The sequence below is a fragment of the Zeus faber genome, assembly GCF_960531495.2.
Source record: "Zeus faber genome assembly, chromosome: 15".
Classification (NCBI taxonomy): domain Eukaryota; kingdom Metazoa; phylum Chordata; class Actinopteri; order Zeiformes; family Zeidae; genus Zeus; species Zeus faber.
In genome coordinates this window covers 2151444-2171927 of record NC_137194.1, presented here as the reverse complement: position 1 = coordinate 2171927, position 20484 = coordinate 2151444, and the positions used below count along the sequence as shown (strand labels likewise).

The 20484-nt window shown below is 47.1% G+C and overlaps 1 protein-coding gene across 1 annotated transcript in view; it reads right to left on the bottom strand.

The window, feature by feature from the left end:
- Nucleotides 1-311: 311 nt before the first annotated feature.
- The window catches only part of oprl1 (opiate receptor-like 1), a gene marked incomplete at both ends in the record, with an annotated part of 48907 nt that continues 28734 nt past the window's right edge, over nucleotides 312-20484 (bottom strand). The window contains 4 exons of the mRNA XM_080015160.1: nucleotides 312-859; nucleotides 8987-9077; nucleotides 12166-12348; nucleotides 12895-12982. Coding sequence (XP_079871286.1) covers nucleotides 312-859; nucleotides 8987-9077; nucleotides 12166-12348; nucleotides 12895-12982 — 910 coding nt within the window. The remainder of the gene's footprint in view (nucleotides 860-8986; nucleotides 9078-12165; nucleotides 12349-12894; nucleotides 12983-20484) is intronic.

Here is a 20484-nt window from a genome sequence, read left to right as displayed (position 1 = left end):
TCTCCATCTTGGACCCCGACCGGTATCATGTTCCGAAGATCCAACACCTCCAAGATCCTGTTCCTGATGCTCCGCCCTCGCCTCCCCCCTGGCCCAGTGGTCCATTCCTAGATCCTCTTCCCCTCCAGCCCCTCCTCCGCTCTCCCTGCACCCTCCCCCCCACCCCAGGCCAGCTTCCGAGTCCTTGGGCAGGGGGGCTCGTGCCGCTATAGCGCCGTGATCTGGGTGAGCTCTGTGTTGGAGTTGCCGGTCCCCGGGTTGTCTCCCCTGCGGGGGGGTTCCACCCCCACCAGTGGGAGCTCCACGCCTAGTCATGCGGGGTTGGGGTTCCCCCCGCCTGGACCCCCGCCGTCGGCGCCCTTGCAGCTGTAGGCGGCCGCCACCTCGCGGGCGATGCTCCTCATCCTCCCGGACTGCTGCGTGTCCAGGCGGAAGGGCGACGGGTTGCAGAACTCGCGGAAGCAGCGCTTGAAGTTCTCGTCCAGGAAGGCGTAGAGCACCGGGTTCAGGCTGCTGTTGACGTAGCCCAGCGCGATGCAGAAGTGCATCAGCACCAGCGTGAACAGGCTGCCCAGGTTGAAGCCCAGTGACTGGGCCAGCGCCATGATCTGCACGGGCGTCCAGCACACGACAAAGGCCGCCACCACCACCAGCACCATGCGGGTGATGCGGCGCAGGTTGCGGTCCTTCTCCTTGGAGCCCGATAGGATGCGGACGCTGCGCAGGCGCTTCACCATCAGGCTGTAGCAGATGCTGATGATGGCCACGGGGATGAGGAAGGAGAAGAGGAAGACGCAGGTGCCGAAGACCGGGTCCCAGTAGCTCCGGGGCTCGGGCAGGACCACGATGCACTCCACGCCTGGGAGGGAGGAGAGAACGGACGGGGGGAAGGGGTATCGTCAGGAATATGAGCAATCCAGGGAGCAGAGTGAGGCTTTACTCAGACGAGCTCGGGTACATTTGAGCAAATATTATTATTTTGAGTGGTGTTATTTTTGGTCTTGAGTGCCACACCCTCTGACAGCAGGAAAACCTCCTTCTCAGAGCTCATTGGTTGGAGGGCTAATTGGCTAGTTGGCATTCAGCTTCCTGTTCTCCCAATATTAAAAATATCAGTTTAAGTTCTACTATCAAAACCACTATTCATACAATGCAATAAATCCTGTTTATTTTTCAAATTACAGCTCAACTCTGTACATTTATTTCTTCAAACATGAACAAAAACAGCCGATACTGAAAAATACCCAAATGACTCAAATGTTCTACATTTGTAGGATATTTTTGGAATTCAACCCGAGAAAACCTGTGTAATTAAAAAGCGAAAAGTATGCATGTTTGCGTATTCACCAATCGTAGCAGCTGAAATGTCTTTCATTTGTGATGTGATGAGGTCTCTGCCTGCAGCTGTTCTTTCGTTTTCACATCTGAATCAACCACCAAATGCTGTATTTACCAATTCATCCAATATGTTTTCTTGCCATGGTCCCTTTGGGGCTTCCTCACTCCTATTTCAGCTTCTCTGACATTTTCAATGATCAATGAATCACATTCAAGGGTTTTCTTGAATCACTAACACATTTTTAGAAAGCTGGAAATTGTATGCAAATACTAGAAACAGCATGATGATGATACTATATATGTATACTGCATATATATATTTTTTTATTTATGAATAGAGATGTGTATTTGCGAGAATATACTGTATGTAGACTAACCACACACACACACAGGTACACACAGATATAAACACCGGACGCTAAAAGCCGCGATAAAAGGAATAATCGAAGGCAGTGACGTGGCGTCGTGTGATGTACGACTTTATTTAACGCTGTTACAAATCAGATTTATGGCTCAAACTCTGCACCGCTGGGATTTGAACCCATAACCTCCAGAGTTATTGCCGCCCATTGATCACAAACACCAGCCCCCGGGGGGAGCGGCGTGGGGGCGCCATCGATTGCGACGGGGGAGCAGGAAATAAGTCAGTCAGCTGGAACAGGAATCCGGCACACGGATGGAGCGCTTATGTGAAGGCAGTTTGTTTTTCAAACCTTGTGTTTCATTCTGTTCTGTCTCTACACGACCTGCACAGCACGGACGTTGAAACATTTCCAGCTGCTGACGCTGTTTTTACTGGAGCCGTCACAGCTCATACACTACACACATGCAGCTCTAGAAGCAGCTCTTCACAGGTGTCACACTCAAAAAGCAACCAAATATCAACACTACACTACAACACTTGTTACACCTTGGGTGGTTGCGGGGCTGTGTCAGCACTAACAGGCAGCATCATAGGAAACTCACCCTCCACTGATTAAAGCAGGACCACGAGAATAAATTGTCCTTGAAATAAAAAATGAGCTGAACAATTCCCTTGTTCCATTTCCAGGAGAATTGATTTAAAAACCTTGTTCCTATCGATCAGTCGCTAATTAACATGCTACGCTGCTGCTTCAGACTGCTGGGATGCGGTGGAAGGAACATGCAGCTCTGTAGGTGCATGTGTATCAGGATGTGAATCAGGATGTGAATCAGGAAGCGTATCAGGATGCGTATTAGGATGTATATCAGGGTGTGTATTAGGATGTGTATCAGGGTGTGTATTAGGATGTGTATCAGGGTGTGTATTAGGATGTGTATCGGGATGTACATCAGGATGTGCATCAGGATGTGTATTAGGATGTGTATTAGGATGTGCATCAAGATGTGTATCAAGATGTGTATTAGGATCAGTATCTGGATGTGTATCAGGATGTGCATAATAATATGCACATCCTAATACTACTACTATTACTACAACTACTACTACTACTACTACTACTAATAATAATAATAATAATAATAATAATTATTATTATTATAATAATAATAATAATAATAATAATAATAATAATAATAATTATTATTATTATTATTATTATTATTATTATTATTATTATTATTATTATTATTAACACACACACACTAGAGCTGGAGGCTGGAAGTCATCGCTTTGACAGCGTCTCTGGAAGCTTTTTAATTTGATTCCATCTCCTTCTTCCTGCTCTCACTTCTCCCTCCACCTCCATCACCCCCATGGTGCTCTCTGTCTGTCAGTATAATGTGTCAGTTCAGGAATAAAACTCCATTAAAGATTCTACTGCAGGAGCAGAGTGACACACATGTAAACACACACACACAAACACCACACACACACACACACACACACACACACACACACACACACACACACACACCACACACATATACACACACACACCACACACACACACACACACACACACACACACACACCACACACACATACACACGCACACACACACACACACACACACACACACACACACACACACACACACACACACACACATACACAACAACAACAAAAACAACAACAATACAACAACAACATCAGCAACAACAACAACAACAACAACAACAACAACAACAACAACAGCACCAGCAACAACAGCAGCAACAACAACAACAAAAGCAACAACAACATCACCAGCAACAACAGCAACAGCAACAACAATAGCAATACGGCAACAGCAACAACAACAATACAACAGCAAAAACAACAACAGCAACAACAACAACAATAACAGCAACAACAACAGCAACAACAACAACAATACAACAACAACAGCAACAACAACAATACAACAATAGCAACAACAACAATACAACAACAACAACAACAATACAACAACAGTAACAACAACAACAGCAACAACAACAACAATACAACAACTGCAACATCAACAACAATATAACAACAGCAACAACAGCAGAAACAACAACAAAAACACACAACAATGACAACAACAACAACAACAACAATAACATAACAAGAACAACAACAACAACAGCAATAACAACAGCAGCAGCAACAACAACAATGACAATACAACAACAACAACACAAAAAACAACAACAGCAACAACAACAAAAATACAGCAACAACAACCTGTAACAACAAAAACAACAGCAAACACCTCATTAACGATTCCATTCCCAGTGGGTTCTGGTCCTGGAGGACGGAGCGTGGTGGTGCCTCTACTGGAGGGTTGTTGGATTCATTTCATCTCTTTAAACTCAGGACGAATTTCAAACCCTCCTTATCTATATATGTATATATATACACATATATATATATATATATATATATATATATATATATATATATATATATATATATATATATATATATATATATATATATATATATATATATATATATATATATATATATATCACAGACCGCCGCAGCCTCCCCAGTGAACTGAGAATAAATGAGTGTTGATGGTTTTGGGGACGTGTCCCTGCCCACAACACAAGGCAGCCATGAAAGCTGTGATTGTTTTTGCAGAGTCGGTTCTTGGCGACTCGCTTGGTAAAAAAAAGTTGTTCCATTTTTTCGGCTCTTGTTCGGTTTGGTTCAGTCGGTGTCACACGCACGTCAAGCGAGGGAGGACCAAGCAGGAGGTCAAGGGTCGCTTCAGCTCTGTTGAGTGGAATTCCAGAAATATCCCTTTCATTCTGTCAACGTTAGACGGCGATTTAGTTTCAAAACAACTGACACGGTGAAGAGAAGAGGAAAGGACCAGCGAGGGGAGGAGAGGAGGAGAGGATGGAGGAGAACAGAAGAAAAAGATCTACCGTGACTCCAGAAAATGACAAATAGAATTGATTGTGGAACTGGATCGCAGCGTCATGGGTCAATAACAAGCGACAGGATCTGATGAATAAAAAGAGAAATGACTGTGCAAACCACCTGGACCTGGATCTGTGGCTTGATGTCAATAACATGACCATTTTCTAAAAATATGTACCATGAATAAATTATGAATTTAGCAATAAAAAAATGAAATTAAATCTACAAATATTTGTTTTTTGTTTTATTCCACTTGCTGTTGTTTACTGTCGTTGGATGTAATCCTTTCAGTTTGCTGTGACATCAGGTTTTATCCGCTCGGAGGTTGAAGCTGATTCTATACCTCCGTCTTTCCATCGCTCCCCCGGAGGAAAGGAGGGAGTCGGCTCTCCTCTCATCTGAAGGGTGGAGGGATGGACGGAGCAAGTTACTCCTGTTAAAGGATCAGGCAGCGAGTTACACTTCTCTGCAGGCTAGCTGTGTTAGCCCAATGCATGGCTGCAGATGGGATCAGCTAGCCTAGCACCTGAGAAATGAGGGAATTCAGGGATAATTGTTCAGACGCAGGGAGTCGGTCTGATCGAAATAAAACACAGCTATAACTTTTCCTTCGTCTATACTGAGAGAGAGAGAGGGAGGGAGGGGGGCAGAGGTAGAGGGAGGTGGGGGGGGGATAGAGGGAGGAGAACAAGAGAACCCACAGGACTAAAAATAGAATGAGAGAAACAGAGTAGGAGACAGCAGCATCCGTGATGCAGAGAGAGAGAGATGCAAGAAAAGAGTGATGCAGAGAAACAGGAAGAGTAGCCGCCACACACCCATCACACACCCCATTAAAAACACCACTAATATCACTAATACTGTCCCCAGAACAGCTGTGACGTGGCGGCATGGACTCCACCAGACTCTGAAGGTGTCCTGTGGTATCTGGTAACAGTATAATAATAATAATAATAATAATAATAATAATAATAATAATAATAACAACAACAACAACAACAATAATAATAATAATAATAATAATAATAATAATAATAATAATAATAATAATAATAACAATAATAATAATTAATAATATATATATATATATATATATAACATTTATATAAAGTAATAATATATCCCACACCTTGACAGGTGCCAGATGATCAATGTTACTCACTTCACCTGTCACTGGTTTAATGTTGTGGCTGATCAGTGTGTGGACAGATAGGTAAATGGAGGGATGTTGGATGATTGGATGTATGAAGTAGCTGGAGACTCTGACTCTTCTGCGTTGGAGCAAATCGTTCAAACATGCTTTCCCTCCCTCCCTCCCCCCCCTTACTCCATCCCATGGACGGGCAGGGACTCAGGTGGCTGCGATGAAGAGGAAGTGAAATAGAAATGTGATTCCATCTTGGCAGCCTCTTCAGGGAAGGATGCTTCCATTATCAAGAGATGGAGTGAGTAAGAGGATTCCATCAATCATCCATCATCCATCATCCATCCATCATCAATCATCCATCATCCATCATCCATCATCCATCATCCATCCATCATCCATCCATCATCCATCATCCATCATCCATCCTTCTTTGGAAGAGTCAGTAATTAATGTACAACTGTAATAACTTAGTAGTAAATAACACCTTGCACTTTATACTTTATATTAAAATATATTTGACATTTTCTGTACATTTGTATTTTTCTGTTTTGTTTTTCTTAACCATGGATCCATCTCACCGGGATGGAAACACATTGTTATTGTTCCGATTATGATTATGATTTTTCTGCTTGGCACTTTTCGTGGAAAAAGTGTCTGGAACAGGACAACCCACGGACACTGTCGAGGTCTTGTTAGAGCCGGGACGTCTCAGACATCTTGTCGTTCAAGTTTGATCCCAATCTATCCACATTCCGAGCAGCAATTAGTGAAAAACAGATGAAATTTGACCGGAAGTAGCCGTTCCTGCATCACCTGCACGTCGAAGTTTTAAAAGCAAGACGTAAGAAGCTTTGTGACATCATCATCGAACCTGCTTGACATCGGTGGGGCGTTTCCTTTGATATTTTATTCTTTTGAGAATATGAATGGGGTTTTTTTGCATCTTTTTATGCAAATTCTCTATAGAAACGCAGCGATCCTCACAATGCCAAAGTCCTGGTACATGTCAACGGACCGGGTGGAATGAACTGATGCTGATTGCGATTGTGATTGTGATTGACTGACGGGGGACTACACCAATCCCCCGCGTAGGAGACGCTCAACTGGACAGGAAACAAACAGAGTCATGTTCAAAGTGAAGCGACTCAGACGTTCGTTCCTCGTTTTCTCCTCAGAGCAGAGGTGTAGCACGACGACGACATCTCGAGGAGCCTTCAGCCCGCGGCACATGCTTCCCAGGGCGGAGCGGCAGCGCAGTGACGGTGGGAGGACGTGGAAACACCTGGACGTGGTCCTTGCAGGGGCTGGAGGCGGGCGGCGAGCAGCGGCGGGAGCTGGTGCTGCCAGAAGAGCCGTAGAATGGAGGGATGTGGAACGTCAGCACACGGAGGTGGAGGGAGGTGGAGGGAGGCGTCAAAGGTTGTGAGCCGTGCGGCGTCCCCTCCCGCTCCATGGGGAGCCTGGTCCTGACGACTCCAACCTGGTTTGCCGCAGTGGTTCTTAGGAGCGGCAGCAGTTTGGATAAAGGGAGTTATTCCAACGATGTCTTCTTCATGTAGAAGGGAAGGTGTTCCTGACGGTGCCATGACGGCCGGTGCGATATATGAGGGTGAAACGGTGAATTGAGGCCTCGGCACAGAGAGCAGGAATTTCGGGGTTTTCCAGGTGCTCGGAGCACAGCAGTTGGATTCGGAACCAAATTCAAGGAGCAAAGGGGGAGACAATGTATCTCCATGTCGCATCTCTGGCTCAGTGGCACATCGCCTGTTGAGAAAGGCGTTTAGCTTCTTCACCGGCTGTACCTTTCCACCCTTAGCTGTTGCTAGGGTGATGGAAGAGATAATTAAGACGTCTAAGTAGGTTGAGAGATGTCGGAGGGGGGCATGCGGCTTCCTCCCATTAGAGCGGACATGGACAATATGGCCACAATCATGACGACCGCGCCATTCTCACGTAGGCTATTAGGGAAGTTGAGTGACGATCTTAAATAGTCGGGAAGGAAGGTCAAAACAAGCTCTTCCTGCAGTTTGTTGCTTGGTGCGGGGCAGGTGGTGCAGGTGGTGCCGGTTTTCGTTCCGACGGATGAGTCACTTCATGTAGATGGTAGCTCAGGAGGTAGAGCTGGTCGTCTAGTAATCTAAAGGTTGCTGGTTCCATCCCAGGCTCCTCCTGTTAGCATGCTGTAGTGTCCTTGAGCAAGACACTTAACCCCTCATTGCTCCTGATGTCTGCCTCCGTCGCTGTTTGAATGATTGTAAGTCGCTTTGGATAAAAGCGTCTGATCGATGTAATGGAAGGTGTGGAGTGCATTGAGAGGTCATTACCGGCTGGTAAATCTAAACGTGGGTGGAGAAATTACAGAAGATGGTTGGGAGCGCCACCTTGTCCGGTGGAGCCCCGCGGGGTGTCGGGGGAGTTTAGTGCCGTTTTGACGAGGCTGAGCGGGGAATCCGAGCGGGATCAGATAAAAGGCGCGCGCTGGAGACGGCTGATGGGGTGCATTCAGCGATGCAGGGTCACCGCAGGGGCACTGCGACGTGCGACCAGAAGGAGCAATCCTGAGATTACCAGACGAGCCGCGGAGCCACGCCGCCTCCTGAAGGCTGCCCGGGAGAGGACGGAGGTCGAAGAACGCGGCGGCGGCGGCGGCGGCTGCCCCACCGCCCGCGAGAGCATAATCAGACGTAACATAACGAGGACAGAGTCGGCCAGGCCGAGGGGGGGGCGAACCACATGATGCGGGGACACGCCTGGATTCGATTTGACGGTGCGTGGGGCGAGCGGGGAGGCATCATGGTCGCCCCACAGACAGAAGGAGGTGGGTGCGGAGAGGACGGAGGTCAGCCGGCGAGAAACGACAGGTGGAGTTAAGCCTCCTGCGGGAGGAAGCTGTGGCCTGCGGACGGTGTCCTTGAGATGTTAATGTTACAACGCGGCAACACGACAGTCTCTGTCTGACGAACCCCACCCGCACCCGCCTCCTGATTCCCCTCCCCGTCCCCCTCCTCCTCTTCCTCCATCAGGTGGAAATCTGCCTCTGTCGGCAGTTTTTTCATGCCGCTGCTGTTTCCCGTAATAACCGTGATTAAAATTCACACAAACGCCCCGAGCTGCGTCATGCTTTATGTGTGTGTGTGTGTGTGTGTGTGTGTGTGTGTGTGTGTGTGTGCATGCGGGCTCACTGTTGTGCTCCATCTCCACCTCCACGTCTCCCATCACCATCGCTGGAACTCCGATGGCCGACGCCAGGACCCAGACGCAGATGTTCACCACCTGGAAGCACAGGAAGCAACGCCTTCAGAGCGGCACGACGGTCATCTTGTCCAGGCCCCCGGCACGGGATCCCGCCCGTCTGCACGGACGCTCGTCCACGTCCGCGTCCCGGGCTCCGTCGCATGCACCACCAGGCACATTTGTCATTGAGGTGGAGAAGCGGGGATCTCTCTATTTGCACCGGCTCGACATGACGTCGCACGAAGGCAAAGAAGAATAAAAGAATAAAAGCAGAGAAATGAGCTGCAGCTCTGCAGGAGCCTCCATCTGCTCCACCTCAACGTCGCCATCGCCGTTGAAACGTAAATGTCAAAGTCATTTTTCTCCTTCTCTGAGTTTTACTTTAGTTCGTTCATTTTTAGATTCACTTTTATTTGACCTGGTTGTTTTTGTGTTTTATTTGAGGAGAGAGAGAGAGAGAGGGGGAAAGAGATGGAGGGAGGGAGAGGGAGATGGAGGGAGAGAGAGGGGGAGAGAGAGGGAGAGGGAGAGGGAGATGGAGAGAGAGGGGGGAGAGAGGGGCAGGGAGGGGAGAGAGGGGAGAGAGAGGGAGAGGGAGATGGAGGGAGGGAGGGGGGAGAGAGAAGGAGAGAGGGGGGAGGTAGAGAAGAGACAAGGAGAGAGACCTGATTTTGCGCTGCAGCCAATCACTTGATTATACTACTAAGAGTGAATTGACATACTTTTAATCAGACTCATGAACAAGCGTCTCCAAACTGATCAGAATGAATGGTCTGGAGGAGATCTGGAGGTCTGGAGGAGGTCTGGAGGTCTGGAGGAGGTCTGGAGGTCTGGAGGAGGTCTGGAGGTCTGGAGGAGGTCTGGACGTCAAGAGGAGGTCTGGAAGAGGTCTGGAGGAGGTCTGGAGCTCAGGAGGAAGTCTGGAAGACACTGGCTCTGTTTGCTCCTCGTGCTCCTCTTGATTTGTAGCCGAACACAATCCTGAATTATTTGTAGTTTCACTGGGATTACAGTGGTACCTGGACTTAGGACCACATCTACTTACCACTAATCAAAGATACCAGCAGCCATAGTCGCCAAAATTTGTATCAACTGCTCGAAGAAACGACCGTGGAAATTTGCAGTTGGCGCATCAGCGGCCAGTCAGCAGTCAGTCAGCGGGGCGATCTACATGGTGTGTGCACGTAGTTCGTGGCTTATGGATATTCTTTTCATATTTACTGTGTTTGTTCTGTGTATTTTGTTTATTTTCACGCTTCATGATTTCATAATTCGTATGGGAAAAATTGCTTCGACTGTTTTAACATACGACCGTTCTTATTGAACCAATTACAGTCGTAAGTCGAGGTACGACTGTACTACTTCTACTACTACTACTACTACTACTGCTACTACTACTACTACTACTACTGCTGCTACTACTACTCCTACTACTGCTACTACCACTACCACTACTACCAACGCTCTCAACAGCAACATCAATAATTGAGTGGGGTGGTGGTCGGACCAATCAGAGACTGCGCTTCAGCTCTGACTGATGTCGACTGGGACATGTTCCAATAAAGTTCCAGTGACGTCAACGAGTTAACAGAAGTAGCTACGAGCTTCATAGCTACGTTAGCGGACAGCATCGTCCCCAGTTTGCGTATTTCCGAACCAGAAGCCGTGGGTCGTCAAATCCATCTGCGGCGCTCTGAATGCTCGCACGGCAGCTTACAACAAAGGTCTGGTATCCAGGAATATGGAAAATTACAAAGCAGCATTGTACAAACTGCAGAGAGCGGTGAAGGACGCTAAATGGATGTATAGGGACAGAGTGGAGCGACAGATGGAGCAACAGGACACCAGACGCTTGTGGCAGGGGCTGCAGACTATTATAAACTACAACAGAAGCTCCTCCCCAGCCACGAGTATGGACGCCTCCTGAGCCAACGAACTGAAGTCCTTTTTTGCGCAGTTTGAGTCTGGCAAGAACACCGCTATCTCACTGGCTAATTGGAGTTACACCGCTGAGGATGAGCGTGCACTGTCAGTGTCTGAGTATGACGTCAGGAGGGCTCTGATGCGGGTGAACACCCGGAAAGCTGCGGGCCCAGATGGCATATCTGGGCAAGTACTGAAGTCCTGTGGTAACCAGCTAGCCCCGGTGTTTACTAGGATATTCAATGCCTCCCTGGCCGAGTCGGTGGTCCCGTCCTGCTTCAAGAGGTCCACCATCATCCCTGTGTCGAAGATCACCTCTCCAGCCTGCCTGAATGACTACCGTCCGGTGGCCATAGCCTCGGTGGTCATGAAGTGCTTCGAGAGGCTGATTAAGGATTACATCTGCGCCTCACTGTCCCCGCGCCTTGGAACCGCTGCAGATCAACGAACGATGCAGTCTCACAAGTATTGCACATCACGCTCACGCACCTGGATGGCCGGAAGGGGGCCCATGTGAGATTGCTGTTCATAGACTATAATTCAACTTTCAATACCATAGTCCCCACCAGACTGGCTGTCGAGCTGCAGGAGCTAGGACTGAGCACTCCGTTGTGTGTCTGGATCCTGGACTTCCTCTCAGCCCGGCCTCAGGTGGTTAGGGTTTGGGAGGCACATGTCAAGCTCCTTCACTCTGAACACAGAATCACCCCAGGGCTGCGTCCTCAGCCCCCTACTGTACTCCCAGTACACACATGACTGTGTGGCCAGGTCCAGCTCCAGCACCATCATCAAGTTTGCTGACGACACTGTAGTGGTGGACCTGATCAACGACGATTATTCTATTCACTAACTTCATTACATTTTAGGAACCAGTTAGTTCAGTTAGTTGCTAGGTAGGAATTAGGTTAGATATTATGTTTGGTTTCGTAACTATTGTGCATAATCTCTGGGTGCGTTGTAAAGACATTTCACTGCATGTATGTATAAACGTATGTATGTGTATGAAAGTATCTATATCCATGTGACAAATAAACCTCTTGAATCTTGAAATCTTGAATCTTAATAGCCTGTAGTAGTATGGTAATAACAATGTAATAACAGTGTAATAACATATAATAACAGTATAATAGCCATGAAACAGCAGTGTAAAAGCAGTGTAACAGCAGTGTAAAAGCAGTGTGACAGCAGTGTGATCGCAGTCCACCTTGGCCTTGTGCGGCGTCCTCATGTCCAGGGCTTTGACGGGGTGGCACACGGCCACGTAGCGGTCCATGCTCATCACAGTGAGCGTGAAGGTGCTGGTGAACATGTTGTAGTAGTCGATGGACACCACCGCCTTGCACAGAGCGTTCCCAAAAGGCCAGAAACCCAGAAACACATCTGTACCCTGGAAAACACACAGTATCTTCCTGCATTAATATTATCTTCCTGTCTTTTGTACTTGAATAGTTGTATGTATAGCATTATACTGATGATTATTTTGAGGAATCATTATCGGCAGCTAAGCACATTCAAAACTCCATGATCGCATCTTAAAGTGTCAGTTCATATTTTAGAAAACACAATAAGTACATTAAGACCTGTTGTAGGAAATATATTTTCTACAATGCTCAATATATATTTTTTAAAGAATATTCATTCTTATAATAGGTTTTATATATTTTTTCTGATAACATTTACATTACATTTACATTTAGTCATTTAGCAGACGCTTTTATCCAAAGCGACTTACAATTGTTCAAACACCGACGGACGCAGCCATCAGGAGCAATGAGGGGTTAAGTGTCTTGCTCAAGGACACTACAGCATGCTAGCAGGAGGAGCCTGGGATCCAACCAGCAACCTTTAGATGACTAGACCACCAGCTCTACCTCCTGAGCTACCATCCCCGTCACATGATAAAGTAATGTGGTCGAACCCTGACCTGACTGACCTGAAATGGTAAAGTGGCCAAAACCAGAGAATCTGCCAGAGCCAAGTTGAAGATGTAGATGTTGGTGGCTGTCTTCATTTTAGTATACCTGAGGGAGAGAGAAGGAACCATTATTAAAACACAGCAATTCTTCCGTCTTTTTCTAAAAAAGCAAATGTCCCGAGAGCATTAAGACTCATTCTTTTCGAGGGACTTAAATCTCTTCAAGAAACTCTACGATTCTATCTTGAAATTTAGAGAAATCAGAACGAACTGCAGCAACCTGTTGTCCATGGGCCCCTAGGGGTCCAGGAGGGCACTGCAGGAGAGACTGATATACCTCATCCCTCCATCGTATCCATCCCTCCCTCCCTCTCTCCCCCTCCCTCCCTCCATTTCCAGTAGAGAAGATAATAGTTCCAGCATCCAGCCGTTTTTCGATGTTCCCTCACTGCGGCACGTCCAATAATCTCTCTCTCTGTTTCTCTCTCTGTCTCTCTCTCTCTGTCTCTCTCTCTCTATGTCTCTCTCTCCCTCCCTTTTTCTCCTTTTTCCATAATAACTTTCTTTCCAGGACATTCTATTGACGTTACTAGTCACATGGAGTTTTTCCAAAACAGTTCAATCATAGAGAAGTAAAATAACAGAAAACAAACAAAAATATCACACACTTCAAGTGTGTGTGTGTGTGTGTGTGTGTGTGTGTGTGTGTGTGTGTGTGTCTGTGCATGTTTTATTTTTAAATTGCTGTTTTTAGATGAAATCCTGTGAAACATGTGTATGTATAAAATGCTATTTGCACTGTACAAGTTCAGTTAAAACCTCAAACAAAATAAAATAAATAAAGAATAATATTTACAATTATTAAATTAAATAAAAATGAAAACTGAAATACACATAAAATATTTTCAAACATTTAACAACAAAAGTCATTCTGTGGAATACTCTCTCTCCATAAAGAGGGAACCTCTTTAAAACCAAAATATCAAATAAAGATTCCATCCCAAAATAGAGATAATCTGTGTCATATCTCATTATATTATAATATACACTATATATTCTGTATGTTATACTCATATTATATTAAAAAAAAATTCATGATATTACATTATATTTTATTATATTATATTATCTTACATTATATTATATTATATGACATCACTTTTTACCATATTACAGATAAATATGGACTTGATTCTTTATTATTTCATTTCTTTACATGATGTGGTATTATGGTGTGTGTGGTGGCACAGTGCATTGCACTGCTGCCTCACAGCAAGATGGTGCACCACAGGGTGCTTCCTGTGTGGAGTTTGCATGTTCTCTCGTGCTCTCATGGGGTTTCCTCCATGTACCATCAGTAAGGACCAAAAACATGCACAACATCATGGCCTGACCAGCGATGGACGTATGGAACCAGGTTCCCGGGCGTCGTTGAATGCTGCCCACTGCCCCCCAGAGGAAGGGATGCCAGGATGGTTTCACGCAGAGAAACCGTTTCACCAGCATCAACCAAAGTGTGTGTGTGTGTGTGTGTGTGTGTGTGTGTGTGTGTGTGTGTGTGTCGCCGTCACTGCATGAATGCATGTGTTGTGGTGTGTGTGACGAATAAAGATTCTTCTTCTTATAATATTATATTACATTAGTTTATGTTCCATCAAATTATATTATATTATATTATATTATATTATATTATATTACATTATATTTTATTATATGTTATTATATTACATTATTATATTCAATTATATTATATTATATTTCACATAGAATTTATACTTTATTATTTGAATTCTTTCCATGATGTTGTATTATAATATATTTATCTCTGTTCAGCAGTGTGTTGAGCTGCCATGCATGTCTCCCTGGTTATTGTATCATATTATATTATCATTTCCTTTCATAAACTTCTTTTTCATGTTTTCATTCAAATGGTGCGGCTGCTCTGACCTTTGACCCTTTGTCCTGATGGTGAATGGAGCCTGCGAGGCCGATCTGTTCGTCACGGGGCATGGGTTGAGACAACCACCACGCTGACACACATGTACTGTGTGTGTGTGTGTGTGTGTGTGTGTGTGTGTGTGTGTGTGTGTGTGTGTGTGTGTGTGTGTGTGTGTGTGTGTGTGTGTGTGTGTGCGTGCGTGCGTGTGTGCGCGTGCACGTTCTTTGTTTTCGCTGCTGAATGCAGTTGGCGTCCGCGGGGCCGTGATCGTGCTCCACCGACGTCAGTGAAGTCTTTCAATTTCCTCCCCCGCCTCAATCCTCCATCCCTCCGTCGCTCCACCTGCACCTCCACCTCCCATGGTGCTGTTTTATTGTGTCTCTAAGCCGCTCGTCTTTAATCAAACCCATCCAGTGTCCTGCTGCTGGATAAAGGCTGTTCATCCCCAGTATCATCAACCTCAGCACCCCGCCGCCCCGCCTCCACCTTACTACCGCCTCCACCTTCCTACCGCCTCTCTACCAGCTTCTTTAAAACCACTTAAATAAAGCACCTTAAAGAGCTTGAGGAGCAGCAGCCGGGGCGTTCACCGTTCATTCCAGTGCCGCTCGGCCGCCACAACCGCTTGGAGACGTCCTGTTCTTACGACTACGACTGACGTAGGAGGACACGGGGCTTTGTCTGCACCTCCCTTCATTTGATTTTGTCGTTGTGGAGAGAGTCAGGAGAAAGGTCGGCTCAGCACTGGGAGTTGTTTTATTCTGTCAAAAAGTATTTATGTCGGTGGAAGAAAGCGAAGTTCATCAGTCACATTGGATATGGATTCTGCCAAACAGCGTCACCGTCTTTTAGCTGCCGAGGCTCAGTTCAGCCAGTGAATCCAGTGACCCCCCGTGACCCCTCAGAGAAAGCACAAGGAGAAGCCTCTGTCGAAGAAAAATAATCTGTGAACTCTATTATTTGGCCACAAATCACTGCTCCGTCAAGCACTTGCTTGAAATTGCCCGTATTACTTGCTCTGTCAACTCAGTTCGCTTTCAAAGTCTTTAAAAGCTGAATGTCGGCCAAAGGGTCTGACTCAGTGATGTCGAAGGTAATCAGCCGAGGCTTTTTCGCAAAATGATGGGATTTTAAAACCTGGAGTTGGACATTGAAGGGGGAGGCACAAGGGGGTGTGTCCATGACGCTGTTCAACATTCCCTCAAAACACAAGAACAATGCAGAGATTGCCCCATTCAGCAGGGTGTCAGTTCCCATTCAGCAGGGTGTCAAGTAATCATGCGGCTTTGTTGGTCCTCCAACACATTTGCATTCTGGGAGCTGACTGAATGAAGCCAAGTGTGGGGGGAAACATTGAGTGTGATTATCTCAGAAACACAGTTTTCCACACCCTCGTCATTGACAAGTCATAGCATTAAAACATATTTGCTTGATTTGCACAAGTGGCACCTTGTTTTGAAGCTCTGATTCTCCACTTTCAAATGATGCGGAAAAAAAGGTCAAAAGCAACAGAATGTACCTAAAGTCTGCAGTGGGTCACATATAGAAATAATGCTCCATGTGTTGCGGTTACAGAAAAAAATAAGCTTGTTGACCTGGAAAAGGAGGAGATTGACCCAGAAAGGGAGGTTGAAGTCCGTCGACCAATCGCGACAAGGGGAGGTCTCGCAACGAGAGAAAGACGAAAGACAAAGTTTCGCTCTGGGGGCTTTGCGCCGAGAACACCGCAGGGACCCAGATCACCGCGGCAGTTAGTTCCTATCTTGTTCTGAAGGCGTCATTTTAGTCCAAAACTTCTACTTCTTTTGAAGTGAAACTCCAACCTGGCAGCTCCGGGCACAGAGACACTGACGATGGGGTTGAAAAAACATCCGTTTATGGTGGCGAGGGGGCTAAGTGGAGCAGGCCGGGAGCAGGTGGACGGCAGGTCATGACGAGGGATCCTCTGCTGAGTGCGCGTGCGTGAGACCAATCGACGAGCAACAGGCGTACAGCCACACTGCTCCTGGGCCCCAATTACCTCGACCCAGGACACGTGTGGCTGCTCCGACCGCACCATCCCCCCACCCCCACCCATCTTGAGTGTGAAAGGACTCGTTCCTTTTTGAACCTGTCCTCACAGCTGGCCTTCAGGGTCCATCCTTGGTGGAAAACCAACTCATTTGGTTTTCCTTCCCAGAAAAGGGGAATTTAACTCCCCTTTCACTTCCCAAAAGCTGTGCTGTGCTCCAGGGTGACACGGGTGGAACTGGCACCTGACTCCAGCACCTGAGAGCACAACCTGCTGCTTCCTTTGAATTTCAAGGAACCTCATTATTCGCCGGACGTTGCGGCATTCATTCATTAATTAATGCATTCATGCATTCATCGCTCTGGATCTTTCAGACTGTAGTGGCATCTGAACAGCGGTGGACGGGGTTATTTCATTTGATTAGATCCACAAGCTCTGCCCTGAAATCTAATGAAGTTTAACCTTCTTTAATAAGAGCTGCACACATCACTGACCTTCACAACGCAAACATGAAGCAGATCCTCCAGCTTTGAGCTCCCTCCCTCTCTCCTTCTCTCTCTCCATCTCTCTGAACTTGAGGCCAGAGTGTTCCTGATCCAGCTCAGGTGCCGTGACTCACCTCTGTGATGTCAGAAAGGACATTTGAAGGAAATCTTTTGAGCGAGGTGATGGAGAGGTGATGGAGAGGTGGTGGAGAGGTGATGGAGAGAGGGATTTCCTGTCCCTCGACAGAGCCCGTGTGTTTGAGGGAAACTCAAACAGGGATTCTCACCCTCGCTCACCGGGCGGAGGTGTGACGGAGAGGGTTGTGGTTGGGGGTGGCTAATGGGAGCTGACGGAGCGCAGGCCTCCCTTAAAAGGACCCAGAACCATCTGTTTCACCATCGTAAAAAGACCAAAAGACCCTGTTTTAAGCCTCGAGTTTGGCTCCACGCTCGCTGCCATGTTGGAGACAGGAAACAGGATGTCTTGGTGTGACGGGGGGAAGTGAAATCTCCAGACAGTCGGAGGAAGAAAGACATCCGCCCACCAGGACGGAGCTGTCAAACGGGGTAACCACGCCCCTACATACTCACTTTTTAAGCCGTAATATCTTCTTGATGCACTAATCACTTTCAAAATCCCCCCCAAATCACCTCTCAAAAGAAGTAACCTGTGATCATCACACCCGCACGTCTCCTCCAGTCACTTCAAGGCAGAATTGTCGTCTTTTTCCATGAACTTCCCTCATTTCTGGAGCAGCGTCTAGCTGCTAGCGTCTCGGCTCCGAACAGGAAGGTGAATGTCACGCGGTTGACTTCAGTCTCTTAATACGACGAAAACAACGGATCCGCGGTCGACGACTCCCACAATGCACTGCAGCGGCAGTAAAGTGCTGCCTCTGGGAGAGTAATTTAGACTCAAACTGGCTTCAGCCACTAATAGGTTTAGTACAAGCTCTACCACTCCATGGTGAGGTCAAGACACACACACACACACACACACACACACATATACACACACACACACACACACACACACACACATATACACACGCACACACACACACATATACACACACACACACACACACACACACACACACATATACACACGCACACACACACACATATACACACACACACACACACATACACACACACACACATCACATATACACACACACACACACACACACACACACACACACACATACACACACACATCACATATACACACACACACACACACACACATATACACACACACACACACACACACACACACACACACACACAGGGTAATATGTTCAAAATGGTTGTCGCAAAACAAACGTTCAGAGGTGATTTCCCCGATGATGATGATGATGATGATGATGATGATGATGGAGAGAAAGTAAAATGCTTTTGTGAATTCCATCCATCCATCATCCATCCATCATCCATCCAACATCCATCCATCATCCATCCATCATCCATCCATCATCCATCCAGCTGTTGTTGATAAAACAACCTTCCTTTAAAGTTCCACAACTTAATTTCTATAAATTTAAAACTGATGGTGTGAAGCCATGCCCCCCCCCCCCCCTCTCTTCAGTCTTTTATGTCTCCAAGTTTCATGTATTTTTTATTGTTTTATCTGTAACGACCAAACAGCCTTTTCATCGTCTTCCCTGGAGGTCATTTTGATTCCAACAACACCCCCATCCCTCCCCCACCCCCTCTCACCCTCTCACCCTCTCTCACCCTCTCACCCTCTCTCACCCTCTCTCTCTCCTCCCTGTCCTGCACTTCTAACACAGAGATGTGAATCATTTACTTCTAAAACTGATGTAGGAGAACAGACAGCATAGCAACAGAGAGGAGCGAGAGAGGGAGGGAGGGAGAGAGGGAGAGGGGGGGAGAGAGAGGGACTGAGAGAGAGAGAGGGAGGGAGATAGAGAGAGGGGGAGGGAGGGAGAGGGAGGGAGAGAGAGGGGGGGGGGAGAGGGAGTGAGAGAGAGAGAGAGAGATAGAGAGAGGGGGAGGGAGGGAGAGGGGGAGGGAGAGGGAGGGAGGGAGAGAGGTAGAGGGGGGAGAGAGAGGGAGAGAGGGGGGGAGAGACAGGGGGGGGAGAGAGAGGGAGTGAGAGAGAGAGAGAGAGAGAGATAGAGAGGGGGAGGGAGGGAGAGGGGGAGGGAGAGGGAGGGAGGGAGAGAGGTAGAAGGGGGAGAGAGAGGGAGAGAGAGGGAGAGAGGGGGGGAGAGACAGGGGGGGGAGAGAGAGGGAGTGAGAGAGGGGGGGGGGGGTGAGAGAGAGGGGGGGGAGGGAGGGAGAGGGGGGGGGGCAGACCCACGGTACCAATCAGCACAAAACTGTTGATTTTCCGAAGCAAATCCTGGTCTTGTTTGTGGAGCAGGTTCCTCTGCTGTCACCTCCGTCCCTCATCTTTCACCTCCTCCTGCAGCACCACCCTTGCTCCCGCCGGCTACGTCCACAGCCGAGAAACAACGCGACAGAGCCTCCGGAAAAAAAGTTCCCAGAACGCTTTGTTTCGGTCTCTAAACGGGCGGAGGAGGGAGGAGGCATTCGAGCCGCGCAGGGGAACCACCGCACCACCAACCATGACGTCCAACTGTTCGCCGGTGAACAGCTCACAGCCCCGCCCACTTCCTGTGATTGGTCCAAATGTCAGGTGGTGGGTGGAGTTCGAACACTTCATGTGGAGTAAGTTTGGGGGAAAGTTTTTGTTCCTGCCTCATCGAATGACGGGAGGTTTGACCGTGTTGAAGACAGTCAGTCCTGATCCTGAAACTCAACACTCTGTAGATCCACGAACAAGGAGGTTGGAGCACAACGCTGAGTGACGTAGATGTTGTTGAGTGACCAACGAGTAGACTTCACCTTCAAAAAAACAACAACTTGGACATAAATATTACAAAGCCTGGTCAGTACTGGGTAAATACTCTCTAAGTACTGAGTGGAACTGGGTGTCTCCTGAACACTCCACCACCACCACCTCCACCACCACCACCACCTGTGCTTCAAGATTCAAGATTTTTATTTGTCACATACATATACATACTTTCATACATATACATACTTTCATACATATATGCAGTGAAATGTATTGCAAAGCACCCTGTGATAACACACAATAAAAAAAAAATATTTCTAATAGACCGACTAACTAACTCCTA